Source organism: Tachypleus tridentatus, chromosome 1, assembly GCF_004210375.1.
Source record: "Tachypleus tridentatus isolate NWPU-2018 chromosome 1, ASM421037v1, whole genome shotgun sequence".
Lineage (NCBI taxonomy): Eukaryota > Metazoa > Arthropoda > Merostomata > Xiphosura > Limulidae > Tachypleus > Tachypleus tridentatus.
Window position 1 is genome coordinate 132,478,368 of NC_134825.1, and position 18,971 is coordinate 132,497,338.

Genomic DNA, 18,971 nt, shown 5'->3' on the forward strand with positions numbered 1-18,971 from the left:
TATGCTCTTAGAACAGTAATTTCTAAAGACATTCGAGTTGGTTAAAGAGATTTTTTTTATTTAGAATGAAGACTCGTTCAGATGATATATCTGCTTTAAAATAAAAATGCTGTTATTATTCCTTCCGTTCGCTCAGGGGTAAGTCTGAAGGCCTATAATGCTAAAAGCTGCATTTAAATACCCTCGATAATCAGATCAAAGATAATCCATTGTGTTATTTTGTGCTTAATAAAAAAATAAACTAGGTACTGCATTTTCTAATTATATACCCAGATTTTAAGGGTGTGTTTTGTGTTTTTATTTATAGCAAAGCCACATCGGTGTATCTGCTCAGACCACCGAGGGGAATCGAACCCCTGATTTTAGCATTGTAAATCCGGAGACATACCGCTGTACTAGCGGGGGGCGGATTTTAAGGGCTTAAAATGTATAGACGATGTAGTTAAAAATAAAATAGAGTATATCACATTAAAATTTTTATAGTATTGTTTTATTTTAAACAAAGTAATGAATTGTTTGAGCCAAATACTTATCATCTATTAATTCTAACTGTACCACATTTTAATGCATTAGAAAGTGTAGTGCAAGCCCAAGCAACTACAGCATCATGTGATTTATTTTAATTTAAGCACCATATTAAGTTGGTGAATATAACTTCGAAGTAAATTACAGTTTTTAAGTAGTGTCAATGTAAAATTAGAAGGAATATATCAATATTTGACTAAGATGTTTCACTAAATTTGTAAATATATTTTTTTAAAATTATATATAAGTCTATTGTAGCGTGATGAATTGATCATTTTGAAATATTGGGTGATACTTCAGTGCATAATTAATATATTTTTGTGCTACTTGATTAATTCACTCAGGCCACGGTTACTTATTCTCTGATATAGCTTCACGCTTTTGACATGTTTATACAAGAGTTTTTTAAAAAATTATATAAAATTATATAGCAGCAAATAAACACATGCAAACTCTACGACTTTGAGGGGTTTGAATCAATATCAAATATGGTCTGGTTTATTTTAGTTTCGCTAGTCGTCCCTAATTCAGCAATGATATAGTCAATGCCACCTACTGCCAACTCTTGGGTTACTCTTTTACCAACGAATAGTGCTCTTGGCCGTCCAATTATAACTCATCCACGCCTGAAAAGACGATCATGTTTGGTAATGGAGATTTGATTCCGCGATTTGCAGGTTGCAGGTCAAGCGCCCTAACCATCAGACCACGCTGGGCCGTTTTAAAGATAGATTTTGTTTCTTTGATTGAAGTTAAGCACGAAACTAAACAAAGGACTATCTGTGCTCTGCACACAACTGGTATCGGAACCTGGATTCTAGCGTTATAAGTCCGTAGACATGCTGCTATGATACAAGGGGGCTTAAAGATAGATACGACACTTTCATCAGCTTGCGTTTCATAAAGTAATTTCAAATAATATATATTGAATGTTCCCACTAACTCAACATATTTTTAACATATTTTTCTTTCTCGCAATAAAATATTTGTTACCCGAAAGTAAACATTTCTCTAAGTATTTTAATGAACACTCTTATAACTTGAACAAAAAAAGTAAGAAAGAATGTGAACTCCGTTAATTAAGTCATATTAATATCGTGTAGTACAATATTCTTTATATAGTAATTAGAATGGAATGATGGTTCTCATATTTAAAAAGTTCCAGGTGTCGGTCACGAATGGCACGCATGCCGAACGAAGAGTGTGTGACGTGTATCGAAATAGTTTAATTGAAATCCTCCATTTTCGCTACAAAATCATTTAGGTTTGGCTTGGTTTGTTTCGAATTTCGCGAAAAAGATACAAGAGGGCTATCTACGCTAGCAGTCCCTAATTTAGCAGTGTAAGACTAGATGGAAGGCAGCTAGTCATCACCACCCACCGCCAATCTTGGGCTACTCTTTCACCAACGAATAATGGGATCGATCGTCAAATTATAACACCCCCACGGCTGCAAGGGCAAGCATGTTTGGTGGGACGGGGATTAGAACCCGCGACCCTTGGATTACGAGTCGAGTGCCTTGACCACCTGGCCATGCCAGGCCTTCATTTAGGTAAATAGGTAATTAACCCTATTTTCTCAATTATAATTGTGAAAAACTATTTTCAAATATTTTCGCAGACAAAATATTTATTTTCACGAAAGATAACATTTTAAACAAAACTCTTTTGTTTGTTTTGTTCATAAAATAATTTGGAAGACCATCAAAATTAAAATCTTCATGAACTTTATTCGAGAGCGAAACGCATTGGGACCATTTGACATTGTGAAAAACTAAAATAAACTAAGTTTGATAGCTGGTCAATGGTTAAAATGTTCATATATTTTATGAAAAAAACAAGGAATTTTAGACATAACTGGAATATGTATCAGATAATTTATACTAACTGATGAGATAAATACAAGCTTTAAATGCATAATATTGTCAAGACAGTTGTTAAAAGTCACGTTGTTCAATATGATACTTCTATGATGAAATTCAGTTATAGAAAATTATGCAATTGCTCGTCGGTAGATAATTCCTAAAAATATAACGCAAAAAGAGTAAAAATATATTTAAACTCGTCATAAACCTTTTACATAGTATAACAACACAGTTCTTAAAATATTAACACTTTATTCATAAGTTTGGACACCTGCGTTAATATTAATCGTAAGACTTACACTAATGAAATTACTACTTTAAAGAAAACCAAGAGACTCTAAGAGCTAAAAAAAGCAAAGACGCCATTATTTATTTAACAAGAATGATATATATATATATATTGCAGCAGAAAAAACGTCGAAGTAAGATAGGTATAAAGAGTAAACTTTGAGTCAAATACAATTTTTTCTCAACTTTAAAATTTATTTTGATTACTATTCCTAAGGTATAGCTATATATATATATAATTTTAAAGCTTAAAATATTATATATATATATACACTGTATGTAACTAACTAGGTATATACATATGAATACAATTAAAGATCACTAATATATCCTTAGCAATAGTTCTAAAAATGCACTCATTGGAAAAAAAAAAAAACTATAAAGAGACCTCTTTTCATTTCATATAAGTAGCTTGGGAGTTCTTTGAAAAACAACATATATTTATTAATACCCAAACATTTTTACCCTATCATTAAATCAAAAACAAAGCTAAATCTACTTCAAATCTATAAAAAAACAAAACAAATTATACGTTTTTGCATTGATTTAAGTGATATTTCATCGTGGCCTTTGTGATAAAAGTTTGGATCTAGCATGAAATAAACCACTCTTATATATATATATATATATATATATATATATAAATCATTTCGATATATCTCCTTCGTAAGCCCAGGTTTTCTTGTTTTACTTAAAACTAACCAGCTTTCCAAAATCCGCTTAGACTACAAGTACTCTAATTTACAAAATCATGTGCAAGACAATGACTTCGAACTAATGTTGTCTTTGTGTGGAACACTTTAATGGCTATTTCGTTCTTATTTTGTATACGATGTTTCGTTTAAACTTGGAATGTTAAGTTTCTTAACAAAGAATAGCTAGTTACTAAAACAGATTAGAGGTCTGCCTATGTAGTACCACATTTGTCTTTGCCCAGTGCTCTAAAGATAAACTGACTTCTAACCCGTGCGAGAAAAGGCTGAGAATGCTAAGCTTTTTGCTGATAGCGCCCTCACTTTATAAGCAGGCTTATATCAAGCACATCACATCAGTACACATTTTCCTTTAAGCTTATCTTTTCTAAGTTGCGTTTTGGACTTTTTGGAGTCTAGTTGAAAGTTCATGGGTCTGCGTTTTTCCATGTTTAGAAGCTCTTGGAATAGTTCTTTAACGTTGACGTTTGTCTTGGCTGATGTTTCCATGAAGCCACAGCCCCAGCGGCGCGCTTGATCTGATCCGTATGGGTTGTCCACTTCCCGATTTTCAGTCTCGTCACATTTATTGCCCACTAGCATTATGGGGATTCCCTCAATATCGCCTTTGACTTCCTTTATTACATCAAAAATGGGTTTCAGCTCCTCCAGGCTTTGTTTACTCGTAATAGAATATACTAGAATAAATGCATGACCTTTGGAGATGTTCAGTCGCTGCATAGCAGGGAATTGGTGGCTTCCTGTAGTATCCGTTATTTGAAGTGTGCATATGTTTTTATTACAGCTGATAACCTAGGCGAAATGATAAAGACAAGTTATTTTATAAATCTTCCAGAAAATTTAATTTATGAAACAATTTACATTTTAGCAAAATTAGAACTTTTATAAACTTTCTTCGCCTACAAGATTATACCACAAGAACCATATAAACACAGTTATGAGTCGGTGTTTAAATGTCAATTTATGTCTTCACAAAAATTAACATTTAATTAACTACTTGTTCAACTTCAAAAATAATTTTAAAATTAATTTTTGTAAGTAACAAAATAGTAAAATATACATGTTTTTATTATGTATTACTTTTATTCTTAGATTATAAGAAACCGCTATAAGTAATAAATGCACATTTTGGTCATCAGCTTTTAGTCACAGGTGCTTTTCTGGATTAAAAAAGTAGCACGTGACATTTTAAACCTTATCAGATAAACAACACATTCCGAACTTTCGAGTGAGTTATAGTTCTCAAATCCTACTATTCGGTAGGTGCTGTTGACTAGCTTTCTTGTCTCTAATTTATCAGTCCTAAATTGTGGACAACAAAGCAAATATCCCTTGAGTAGCTTTGCGTGAACATATATATATATATATATAAAGAATAACATATACGTGATTCAGGTTATGATTTAGCTTATTAGCTCTACAGGTTACAAAATTCTTGAACCAATCAGTCACCACCACGTTCTCAGTGACCCAACCAGTTACTGACTTAATTAATCACTGTTAAAAAGCGAGTTTCAACTGATAGAAAAGGTGTTCACAAATCATCAGACGATGTTGAGTGATCAACCAGTGTTAGTTCTGATACATATAGCTTTGAGGAGTAGTATTTAATCACCATGGTACAGCGGTGAGTCTACAGATTTACAACGCTAAAATCAGGGGGTTCGATTCCATTCGGTGAACTCAGCAGATAGCCCTATGTGGTTTTGCTACAAGAAAACACACACACACCATGGGCTCTAACTGTGTTGATTAATTTTATGAGATTTTTAATACATCTTGCCATGTGTGCTTAATGTAAATGAAATACTTTAATTAGATTATTTCGTTACTTCGGGAAATGCACAAATATATATATATATATATATATATATATAAAGATCTTTCGCACACATTGTAACATCCTCTCTACAACTAAAAGTTATATAAGTTTCCTGCACGGTAACGAGTCAAAGCTAACGACATTGTGAGATGCTTGAAATTCACTGAAGGTATTTAATTAAGCACTACACTAATCAATATGCAATTCTAATATTAATTATTTTCCTGTGGCATGCTTTCTTTCTTTAACTTAAGATCCTCTGCTGATAACATGGTGCCTAATTTGTTATGTATGAACACTATAATTACTTACTAAAAAGTGTAATGACGTCGTGAGCTGTATGTATCTTTAGAGTGATAATAACCACACTCTTTCAGTTTTGTAATTAAAGTTAATCTATGATCTATGCTAAAAATCTAATTCACATTCTATTTCTTGCATTACTTGATCACCCCATATATAAATATATATATGTGCCATTTGAAAATAAAACGATGAAAGTCTGTAACATAAAAAATCTGTTTAAAGGAAGGTGAAGGCCAAAAATTATGAATTTACTATGGAAACATTTGAAGCGTAAAGAACTATACAGGAGTATATTTGGAAAGTTAAACTTGTCTACTGTCACATCGTTATTTCTGCCTCCCTATAGCCCACTTATGCAGGCTTGTTCAATCGAAGATATTTCTTCTCAGTTGTACACATTTGTTAACGCAATGTCAATGCATTGGTTAGTTACGAGATGCGAAAAAATCAGAAGATTATATTTGTTTAAAAATGACGCTGGCTATTTTGTCGTACGAACTGTTTATGTTAAATGCCAGAATCCACCTTTCGTCATACATGAACTGTTCAAACCTTTATTTTTAGATAGAAATATACGATCTGGAAATGATTGTCATTGAGTGTTTCCTGCATTAATCTTATGTATACTTTGCGTATCTGATAATGAAGTTGAAATTTCCTCGATACAAACAATCATATGATGATGCATTACAAGTAAATTTAGATATTTTTATGGTACTAATAAAATCTTGCCATATTGTCCATTCAATAGTTTATTATGCTTTTCTAAAACAATGTTAGCAGGACATCATTCACTCATTCCAAAGGAATACAGATCAACCATTTATTATGAAATGTATGGACCTAAAGAGAGAGAAGGCACACATCTGTGTACTATTCTGGATTTCAAAAGTAGTTTTGCTGTAAAAAACGGGTTATGTATTCAGTTTTATTGAGTACGTTTGTTTCTCTGCATCTCAGATGAATGTACCAGTATAAAAACTGAGCCTTACCAATAGTTGATTCCTTAGTTATAGATGGTAAGTACGTGTATACACACTAAAGTGTCAAACATAACTCTAAAGGTGAAAAAAAAATTGTATGTATTATAAAACCAATGATTAATGTACGTAGTTATGAGCACACTATGTCTGTGTTTAGTCCATATCTTAATGATAAGCGACATAATGATGTAGCAGCTACTCATCACGTATTCTGAAAAGATGTTTAAAATACTTCCACCTCAGTACAACAACAAGATATAGTTGCTGTGGGTATAATATTTCAGGGTTCATTATGTATTTATATCCTTCATAAGCTGTGTGAAAACCAAAATGTCATTATTTCTTCAACGTTCTAAAGAGAAATCCAGTTTTTAAAAGCTTATCACAAAACTGTGTGAACTTTCAGAAGCAATAACTGGTCGCTTAAAGGAGCGAATATTATAGAACATGGTGGTTACCAACACAACGTTCTCTTTAGAGAATTATATGATAATTATCAATGCCCTTTGTAATTCCTGTAGAAAAGTTTTCAAACTAAACACGGAAACTGGTTTTTCTATTACACAACATATGTTCAAATTGGTAAAACAACTGAAACATTTAAACTAATTGTCCAATTGGAAGATTTAACATGAAAGAGAACGATGAAACAGACGATGTAACTTTGAATTTTCGACTATTGCCTGAGATTACTGACACAGGGTCTAAACCGGCTGAAGCAGACGGTACATACATAAGAATTATAAATTAATGAGTTGCATCATATGCAGAAGTTGTGTCGCTGAATTTTAATGGTTTCATTTTGGTTTAGTATTTTTAATTGCCAAACTCTCAGGAATTTCCAGTTGTTGTTTCTCTTCAGCCTGATTAACTGTTGCAAAGTTTTCAGTTGTGATGAAAATGACTTGTCATTAAAATATGTTTTTTAATGATTGATGAATTCTCAAATTGTGCTTGAATATAATCTTTTATACAAATTAATGGCTTGTCTAACATAGACCGTAGCCACCCCAAATAAAAGAAACTAAAATTTATCGGCAGTTGCTTTCCGTAATCGCATGTCACTTAAGTTATAGAAACAAAACGTTAATATCTGTGATCGCTTGTCCATGCAATAATAACTCACTACAAAGCATTCGAATCGTGAAATGCATCGACTGGAAAGGAACATTAGTAGAATCCAATAAGAAGAAAACTCAAAATTCCGAGAACATGAGTAGGTAGAAAACTCCATGTTAGTTAGGTTCTTAGGAGCTACACTATGAATTTTGAAACAAAAACCTGCCAATATATCTTAACTTCCAATAAAACTCTTGCCGGATTAACAAATAACACGTTTGGTGGGAGACTATTCATTTACCATTAGCATGGCAGCCATTACAGCATCTGGCTAGTGTTTTTGAATAGTTTATTGGTCTCTTAAATGAGAGTGGATGGTTGAGGCTTTATATCTGGCGAAAACACATGTTTCTCTCTGTGATGTTTTATTAAAATATGAAATGTCAGCTCACACTGTGATTTCAAAACCAATAATCTGATTAGCTGAGAACTGTGACTTCTTTGAAGTTTTCTTTTAGTTTTAAAGGTCAAGTTAAACAGAATCAACCTCTTCCCTCCTCTCCGCCCCCTCTAAAAAAAGAAGCGAAATAATGCTGAACCTGCCTTCTATGGCAATGGATCAACATTGTTAATGCAATTTATTCATTGTATAGTTTATAAAACTTATGCAATACGTACAAATTTTGAGCATAAAATCTCTTTGTGAGGAACTCTTAGTTCTTTGAAAGTTTCTCTAATGCTGTTTGAAAGGGTCACATTCGTAGCTTTGACTAGCTATATATGCTAGTTTCATATTTTCAAAGTAGATTATATATGCATAGCAACATGAAAACACTGAATAGTGACGGAAAGTGAAGTCTCTTTTCACCGTTTTATTTTACAAAGTATCAGCTTTGAAAGGTTGTATTAAAACATAGAGTTATAACCAATTTTTTCCCGATGTTATGACAAAGGCTGACACATGTTTTCAAAATCTTCTTAGCTAAAATTGATTTATTACACAAAAAGCTTTGTTAAGCTGTTTTTGACCACTGTGACTCCGTTTGGTACACAAAATTGTCATTTGATCGACAATAGCATAGAAATGTTTCCACCTGTTAATAAAACAGCACGTGGATTAATGTACTTATTGCAGAAAAGTTTGTCAACAAGTGTGCTCAAGTTTATGAAAGACAATTGAAAATTATTTCGTTTAAAATGACAGGTGTGATGCACGAATGTATACAATGTATGGTAAAAATGTTACTGAGAAAAAGGAATGTGAAAAAGAAAATAATACCTTTGTGTGAAACTATAGGATCGTAATTTAAAAAACAAAACAAAACACGACGTATAATACTGAGCAATTCATTCTCCTTACATAATATGTTTAAGCTGTATTACATATAACAACAATGTGGAATGGCAATTACAACTGAACAAAAATTTGCTGCTGAAAAGAACCCAAGTGATCCAGAATAATTTAACAGTGCTACTTTCACACATATAGTTTGTCTATCGCCTCAAGGCCTTAAATCATTATACTACCTCAATATTTTATCAGCACTATCTGAAATACCATGCAACCAACTCACTACAGTATATTTATGAAATTAACTCTACTTGCACAGTTTAAGGGGTGAAAGGCATACAGTTTTGACAACTTCAAACATTGACTATATTGAATTGGTGTAAAATTCCAAGTATATTGTTTATATATGCTATTTGTTCTAGATATAACTGTAATGAATTGGACCACTTTAGCTTCATTCCCGTGCATACCTGCCCGGAAATTACGAAACCCTCATGTGCTCAGTTTGCCAGAACATTCGACAAGTCCCTCGACAAAGCAGAGGATGGCGGGGTCAGATGCCTCTTTGCGTCTCACTCACTCAGTTTGTCACTTCACCTTGTTATGTGCATAGTCAAAACAAAGTCTGATCTTCTTCCTTGTATCCTGCGTAGGTGGCCCGGCATGGCCAGGTGGTTAAGGCGTTTAATTCGTAATCTGAGGGTCGTGATTTCGAATCCCTTTCACACCAAACATCCTCAATCTTTCAGCTGTGGGAGTGTCATAATGTGACAGTCAATCCCACTAGTCGTTGGTAAAAGAGTAGAGAAAAAGTTGGCGGTGGTTGGTAATGACTAATTGCTTCCCTCTAGTCTTACACTGCTAAATTAGGGACGGTTAGTGCAGATAGTCCTCGTGTAACTTTGAGCGAAATTCAGAAACAAAAAAACAATCCTGCGCAGGATATAATCAAATTCTGCAAAACTTTCTTTTTAAAATCTTTTAACATCCAGTTCTGCAAACATAAACACTTTTATATATTTTAAAAAAAATTTTTGAAATGCTAGCTTCCTCTAGTTGAAGTAAAGTCGAAAAGTGTAAAAATAATCCAAAAATTTCTGTTACAGTTGGGGAAAATATATTACAGTTTCAGTAAGGAAAAATCACTTACGTGGGGCAAAAATTGGTGGTCAAGAAAAACATTTGGCTTGAACATCTGACTTGACTCAATCGTTGGATAATGAGAGAGCAAGTATGCCATTTGCAGTTCCCACAATATGGCATGAGCCCATATATAATCTGACTGTTATTTTTCAGCCAAATTATCACGGGGATGATATTCCAGTGCACATCCACCAATGAAACTGAAACAGAAGAGTTATCCAGCAAAGAAGACAATGAATCATCTTTGATGTTGAGAAAACCCACTTGTAGAGAAAAATATATATGTAAAAACGGCTCGTTTGGGTTGAGAAAATCTTTTACGTAGAAGAAAGTCGAAACGTTGTTCGCTCCTCTACGTAAAAGATTTCCTAAACCTAAACGAGCCGTTTTTACATATATAATGAATCATCTTTATTTTATTCAGCTAGTAATAAAATTCCTGTGACACCTTAAAATAAACTACCTCTCATCTGATCGCTCAAGAAGAGCTAAATTATTTGATTTGTTACTCGTCTCTATCAAAGCAGCGTGGGAACTTTTTGGCTCTCGTTTACGTCAATAAATTTTATTAGCCCTAGGAAAGAGAGTTTCAGTTTACAGAAGTCACCTTCTCACTTCTCACTACAGTATGCGTGATACTTTGTATTTCTCTAAAAATGAAAGAATTAGGTACTGAACACATCCGAACGAATAAAGACTTTTGTTATCGACTTACCTAAAGTTATTCTGAAAACTGTTCTTTTGCATAATGTGGACACTAAGCTATCAATTTCTGTTGCTTATGCTGTGAACATGTATGAAACTTATCAAAGCATGCAGATTACCCTTGAGGCCACCAAATATAATCACCACAGGTGAAATGCATGTAGTGATAGAAAAGTTTATTACTGTTAGGCCTGTATAGTGGGTATACCAAACATTGTTGCTTTTTATGTCTCTCAGACAGCTGAGATGGTAAAATTATTTGAAAAAGAAGTGGGAAAGAAATACATACCAGGAAACCGAATATCGAGTATCAACTAGTGGATCCTCAAAATGTGTTTCTACTCTCACTTCATACTAAACTGGAACTCATGAAGAATTTTGTAAAAGGAATGAACAAAGATGTTAAAAGTTTCAGATATCTGTCTGACAGGTTTCCAAAAATCAGTGAAGCAAATATGAAAAGAGGTATCTTTTGGGCCACAGATTCAGTAAGTGCTGATGGATGATGAATTTGAAACAACTCAATCAGAAATAACTTGCTGCCTGGAAATCATTAAAATTGGTTGTCAAAACCTTTCTTAGGAAATCACAGACATTACAACTATGCTGTAATAACTGATTATATGCTCGAGAACTACAAGAAAATGGGGTCAAGGATGTCACTAAAGATGCATTCTTACACTTCGATTTTAACTTCTTCCCAAATGATCTAGGTGCAGTGAGTATTTCCAATAAGCTATTTTTACAATAGAACAGTGATATAAAGGACAATGCAGTCTTACGATGATGGAAAATTATTGTTGGTTCTTACAACATGAAACTGAAAACATACACAGATTGCGCAATAAGTCAAGTCGATATTTTGTAACAAAAAACATGATACCATTATGAACGTTTTGAATGTATTTTCAGTATGCAATCTTAGTATACTCATTGTTTTTTTTTAAATTATATTGCTATTACGTATTGTTTTTTAGCATTCTTAATTGCAATTTTCAATCAGTAAAGTTATTAAACAAAATTTACAATATATACAAATATTTTGAATAAATCTATCATACTAAAAAAAACAAGAGGCGCACAATAATTTGCAACATAATTTTTAAAATCAACATCGTTAAATTACACAGAAATAGTTGCATTTTTTCTAATACCAGAGAATTTTTTTGTTATTGCTCAGTATTAGTAACGAACAAAACGGTTTGTAAAACTAATTCTAAGAGCAATAGTTATATAAGACTTAGCATAACGAAAATGATTCAGGAGTAACTGCCTTAATAATAAAACTGTATTTATCACGTGTGAAAAACTTGATGCGTAGTGATAACTTAGATGAATGATTGTTTTAAGATAATATTAGATTCATTATTCTTTTAAAATACAATCTCTATGTCAGTGACACACAACTTATGCGCAATAATTAATGAAAAATAATAAATTGACGTAGCTGTTATATTGAAGATCTTCAGACTGAGAGTATTGATTGATGTTAATTAAACAATTATTTGGGCTTCTTTAAACCACCTTCTTGTAATTTACCTATTTAATCCAACTTTCAACTTAAAATATGGATATATTTACTGTTTATTAAAAAGTATAAACAAGAACTTAAAATATAAGTCGAGAAACCCGATGACACAGAATATATCTGTTGAAGGTAAACTTGGACCACAGATTTTGCTATGTTTATATAGGCAACTTTGTTACACGACAGGCTCCACGGTTAGTTAAGGTGCTAACATTTGAGGTTCGATTCTTGCAATAACCATGACGTAGACATCTCCTTGTGCAGTTTTGCGCTTAAGGCAAAACACGTTGTCACGACAATGCGAGAAGTAACCATTAACAGTTACTGATAGTGAATTTGATATTTATGATACATATTCACATATAAAAGATGTTGTTTAATTGGACATTTTCATTACTATACTTATTAACATATAATTAACTTTATGTTACGTTTCTCTTTGAAATATTAAGTACTTAAGTTCTAACTTTTTAAATAATTTTATTTCTACAGTTTCTTAGTTTGTATATTTTAAGTCTAACCCAAATATTTAATGACTTTAAGTTATTTAAAGTAAAAGAATGATGTTGCTTGGGGAATCTCTGTTTTCATTTGACTTTCATATCATAATGAGATATGCATAAAAGAATAAGGAATATGTGCCTAAATGCTGAAAGATGTTCTATGGTTTAAAAGTAAAATCTGATGTGTAAAACTGTTATGACTATGTAATATGAATGATTAAAACAAATTTACTGTAGCAGGTCAACCTTTTAGCTGAGCTGATAGGAGCAACTCGTTTTTCTTTACTCTGTTGGTTGAAATTTCGAATTCAGGTAGGTAATAACATTGATACATTTTATGATATTACAAACTCTCGTCTAATTAAATTCTCATCATTGGTTTTGTTTAAGTTTTATGTGGGCTTTGTTCGTGAGGTCTAAAAATGAGTGAGCAATTAAACCATGTGATTACTACAAGGTATTTGATTAGAGCGCTTGTTTATCTCACCCTTGAAAATAGTTTAAGTATGAAATTTTATGCATACATTTCACAACTAAAGTTAAAAACAACGGGTATGAAACATCCCACAAATAGATTGACGGAGAGATAAGGTATGAGATAATGGAAAGATAACCTATGTTTGAAATACTGAGTAATTATGTGGTAACCAACGTAATAGAAAATCACGTGGAACAAAAATGATCAGATATTCACCTGTCGGTAAGTGTCTTCAATTGTAGGAATATAGCTTTCCCGGAAGGTTCCTCGTACAAACATGAGCACCAAAGAACTTTTCCCTACACCCCCGGCTCCGAAGACCACCACACGATAGTCATTACTCTGTTCTGGCATTTTTAGAAATCTGCTGATTCCTTCACTTTCACAGATTATTTAAGCTGCTGATGACACCTAGTGGAAATGGAAAAAAAAATGTAAATTCACAGTATGTGCATACCCCTTCTTTATTCATGTGTTTATCCTATATATATTTTACGACTTGTTTTAGAATTTTCCAAACACAATTTTACCTATCCTTAAAATATTTATTCAGATTAATCCAAAAATATTAATTTCCTAAACAAATTAACGTAAAATTTATTTATATAATTTTATTTATAAAATCATATAAAAGATGCACTTTAACTTTTTCTACAATAGGAACAAATTGTAGTGAAATTTATTCGATATTCGGATACTAATCCTGGAGATGAAACTCAATGTGAAATTATTTGTGATTTGTATAACTTCTTGTTTAGGTGGCTCAGTACTAAACTTGAAGACTCATGATATCGAAGTTAAAGATTCAATTGTTGTAGTGGGTGCACAGGAGTTATCCTTTTGTGCAGCTTTTTAATGGAAAGAAAAAACAGAAATTATAAATGTTTAGTGTTTATCTTAAAGACAAAGAGTATCATCGTCATGTTTCAAGTTTTTAAATTTAATATGAATCACTCAGAAGGTTTTAATCGTTATTTTCATCATAACAATGAGAATTCGTCCTCAGTTTACTTAAAAGTAAATAAGTTAGACCAGGAAAGAAAAGTATACTACATTTTGGTAAATTATTTCACTGGAAGTCATACATTAAACTTTTTTTTTTTTGTTTTAGAATTTCTCGCACAAGGGTTTCCTGCGCACAGCTGCTCCTAATTATAAACTTATAGATATAAACGGGATGGCAGTTTAGTCAACAGCACTCACTGTCAACTCTTGTGCTCACAGCTGAAATTGCGGAACGTATTTTTGCGCAACTACTCCCAGACAAGAATCCATCAGATTCACAATGCAGGAACTCGAACAAGTAATTGCGCTGAAGATACAGCAACAACCTGAATCATTAGAATTGTAATAGCTTGTTTAATGGTTATATATTAAATGTGATGTGGAAATAGTTTAGTATGATTAATGTTCTTTATAATGATAAGAATTTTTATCAAAGTCTTGTAGATTAACCAGAATCAGACTAAAAGCACAAGTAACAATTTTTTGTAGCAATCTTATTTGATAATGCAACACATTAAATGTAAAACATTGCAATTGTAAGCATAAAAGGAAATTAGTCCTTTCGATTATTTGGAAACTCTTAGCCTAATCCCGAATGACTTTTATATAATGAATATATATTTTATATATTTTCTTTTCTCTGAAAGTTATGATATTATTCAAGATAATAATATTAATAATAAAATTAATTATTAATTTAAAGGTGAAATCGTAGAAAAGAAAGCTGTTTTTTAAATATTTATGTAAAAACGGATCGTTTGGGTTGAGAAAATTTTTTACGTAGAGAAGCGAATAACGTTTTGACCTTCTTCGGTCATCGTCACAAAGAAAGAAAGAGGTAACTGACCGGAAGCTGACCACATGTTTGAAAGGGGTTGTGTAACTGAGTGTTGGAATGTAGAGGGCGGGCTTAGATTTTTGAATATATAATTTTATATTATTTCTTTTATTATTATTATTTATTATATATATATTTTTAACATAGGTTATAAAGATGTTCTTTTCTATTGGCCCGGCATGGCCAAGCGTGCGTCTCGTAATCTGAGGGTAGCGGGTTCGCATCCCGATCGCGCCAAACATGCTCGCCCTTTCAGCCGTGGGGGCGCTATAATGTGACGGTCAATCCCACTATTCGTTCGTAAAAGAGTAGCCCAAGAGTTGGCGGTGGGTGGTGATGACTAGCTGCCTTCCCTCTAGTCTTATACTGCTAAATTAGAGACGGCTAGCACAGATAGCCCTCGAGTAGCTTTGTGCGAAATTCAAAAATAAACGACCTTTTGTATTAGTTTATTTTGGGCTTAAGTTGTTGTATAAGTAAGGCTTCTTTAATTTTGCGTTTGTTTATGTTTGTTTCTTTATTTAGTATTTGAGTGTTTTCTATGGTTATGTTGTGTTTATTTGACTTGCAGTGTTCGAAAACGTGTGAAGGTGACTTTTTATGTTCTTTGAATCTGGTTTCCATTTTTCTACTTGTTTCTCCAATATAGAAGTCGTGGCAGTTATTACATTGTATTTTGTAAATAATGTTAGTGTGGTGTTTGTCAGTGTAGTTTTTACATAGTATAGACCTCAGTTTTGTGCCTGGTTTTTGATTAAATTTGGTATTAACTGGGATGTCATATTTTGTTGCTAGTTTTTGCCAAATGTTGGTTACTTTTCTGCTGATGTCGGGAATATATGGTATGCAGCCGAATATGGTTTCGTGATTTTTTAAATTGTGGGGTATATTTACTTTTGTTAGTTGATTTTGCTTTTTGTTTAGGTATTTGCGTATAATGCTTTCTACGGTATGTGGAGAAAACTTATTGATGTTTATGAAGTATTGTTTTATTTTGTTTAATTCATCGTTAATTTTATCTGGTGAGCATAGTTTTATGGCTGTGTTTATTTGGTTTCTTGGTATGTTGAGTTTTTGTTTTGTTTGATGTGCTGAGTCTCAAGGAATGTATAGTCAATTGTGGATGATTTTTCGGTGGATTTCTGTTTTAAATTGTGTATTGGTTCTTGTAATTTTCAGATTAAGAAATGATATTTGATTGCTTTCTTCTTGTTCACATGTAAAGTTGATGTTGAGATGTATAGTATTAATGTGATTGAAAAAATTAAGTGTGTGTTCTGTAGATGTGAATCCCACAATTGTATCATCTACATATCTGTACCAGTATAATGGTGAATGTAATACTTTGTTAATTGCTTGTGTTTCAACTTGTGTCATAAAAATATTGGCTAGAATTGGTGATACTGGGTTGCCCATGCTTAGGCCATTTGTTTGTATATAGTTGTGGTTGTTGAACATGAAGTTTGTCTTTATCGTGGTGAATTCTATGAGGGTTGCTAATTGGTTGCTGGAAATATCTATAGATGGGTTAGGGTCTCGGATATGTGGTCAGCTTCCGGTCAGTTACCTCTTTCTTTCTTTGTGACGATGACCGAAGAAGGTCGAAACGTTGTTCGCTCCTCTACGTAAAAAATTTTCTCAACCCAAACGAGCCGTTTTTACATAAATATTTTTCTCTACAAGTGGGTTTTCTCGACATCACTGTTGTTTAAATGTAATTTTAACATCAACAACTTAATATTGGCTAGAGTTAACATGAAGACACAATCTTGCGTTGTTAATATTTTTTGGACAATTCGACATATATATATATATATATATTGTGAAATGAATGGATTGTGATGAATTAAGGTGTACTTAATCAACTTAACCAATTTACCATATTAAAATATTTGTATAGCAAGTATTTTTGTTGTAATGGATTATTTTAATTAGTAATTTGCTATTGTCTTCAAAAAACATTATCATAAATACTCTTTCATTTCAGTGATCCTTATAAAAATTATATTAAATCATTTTGAAATTGGTTAATATTCCACATAACACATTATTTCATTTCAAAAAATCCTTAGAAACATTATATTAAATCTCCCTGAAGTTGGTCTATATCACACATGATATTATTTTATTTTAGTGCTCTAAATGGATTGGTATCAAAAATGACTTGTTATTTTGTTTCAAAACAGTAAGGGACGTAGCAGTCTATACTTTTCTATATGTTGTGTTAATTTTTATATTTTTCTCAGCGATGTTAATTCAGTAAAAAAAAATTATGATCTATATAAGTTTAATTTCTGAACGCCATTCCCTTAAGAACCTTTGATATAAACTGCATTCTGAAAATTCAACATATATGTTTGTCAAATACTTTTATTTCTACGTTTCATTTTGTAGTTAATAAAATTACATAATAAAAAGTGAAAATAGTGAAAGTAATTATCTTAATTCTGAAAGTAATTTTTGGATAGTTAACATGATTTGCAGAATTATTGTATACAGACTCTAAAGCTATATTGATTTTACTGCAAAATATATTTCCCGTTATTTCCTTAAATACATGTATAAGAGCAAATTATTTAGGTGATTAATTCAAGCGGTAAAGAATTACTTTTTGACCGCCTTTATCCTAATCAACTTATTGTGCTGCTGCCCGAATGAAAGTCTACTTTATGTTTTACTTTAAAACTAAGCAAAAACATGAACTGTCTCACATATTTATCTACCTATTTGTAAGACATAAAGTGAACCGATCAATCTATAAAGATTAGAAACATCTCCTTCCTTGCACATTTTAGCATTAGAAAAAACAAACTTATTGCACTATAAGTCTTAAGGCTTTTGTAATAATTTTTCTATAAAATACTAGTTGCAGGAAGTACCTAATCTCTGTAATATAATTATTAATAAAAAATTAATCCTTATTTATTTGTATACATTTGTTTACAGTAAATATTTCATTTCCTTACGGTGTGCACTAGTGGCTCAGCTGTATGTTTAAACGCTTACAACTATACAAATTAGGTTTCGATATCCGCGGTGGGTAAAATATAGTTCATTGTGTAGCTTTGTGTTTAACAAACAAACTAAAAAGGACTGTCATGCGCGAAAAATTAAGTAAAGGGGTTACAACTGAAGGATTTGTTAATGAACTATATATTTAAAAATTCTCTACCCATACCAACCATTTTTAAATATATAATTTTCTCTACAAGTGGGTTTTATCGTCATATTATTAAATATTGTTCAGCCAGCCTACAATAAAATTAGTTATGAGTATTGAAATAAAACCTGGAGAGTATAACTAAATGCTTCATAGCTCATTGTGTAGGGTATATTTTAAGTTTATTTGACTGCCTAGCAAATAACAGCGACTGTATTACCGTTGACACCCAATCATTTTATTGCTATAGTCTGTATTTTAAATGGAGACAGAAACTATTACTTAAATATCACAGAATCTATTACAACATTTTTTTTTCTATTTATTTTGAGTCAAAAGAACAGTTTTCAGCGAGGAAATTGTTTAAACTAATTAATGAATGTTGCTGGTTTGATCATAATTTTTTAGAAAGCACCGAGTTAAAAACTGTAACGATAAATAATTCAAGCTTATTATAAATAACATCAAATACACCAAGCCTATTATAAAAATGCATTTATGTTATTACATAACAGTCCTACGCCTACACCTAAATTAACCACGAGGTGTTTAACGCATGCGTATTAGGTAGTAATAATGCATATTATAGGTCACTATACTGATGGTACATTACATTACTGGAAACTGATGTGTGAGTACCTTCTTTTTTTTTCGCAAAATAAATCAACCCAGTAATTTGAACTTGTGTTTTGATATTTATTATGTATGTATGTATGTGGTCATTACGAAGGACAGACTATCATCTCTAGGAAAAACTAG

At 32.0% G+C, this 18,971-nt stretch overlaps 2 protein-coding genes across 4 annotated transcripts in view; one reads left to right on the forward strand and one right to left on the reverse strand.

The window, feature by feature from the left end:
• Positions 1–18,971, forward strand: part of LOC143233158 (uncharacterized) — a 144,207-nt gene that overhangs the window by 21,643 nt on the left and 103,593 nt on the right. The window lies entirely within an intron of this gene.
• The window catches only part of LOC143224624 (GTP-binding protein Di-Ras2-like), a 34,103-nt gene continuing 17,371 nt past the window's right edge, over positions 2,240–18,971 (reverse strand). For all 3 annotated transcript variants that reach the window (XM_076452768.1, XM_076452761.1, XM_076452760.1), the window contains 2 exons: positions 13,426–13,620; positions 2,240–4,183 (listed from right to left, as the gene is read on the reverse strand). In XM_076452768.1, coding sequence (XP_076308883.1) covers positions 3,722–4,183; positions 13,426–13,563 — 600 coding nt within the window. In that variant the 5' untranslated portion in view covers positions 13,564–13,620 and the 3' untranslated portion in view covers positions 2,240–3,721. The remainder of the gene's footprint in view (positions 4,184–13,425; positions 13,621–18,971) is intronic.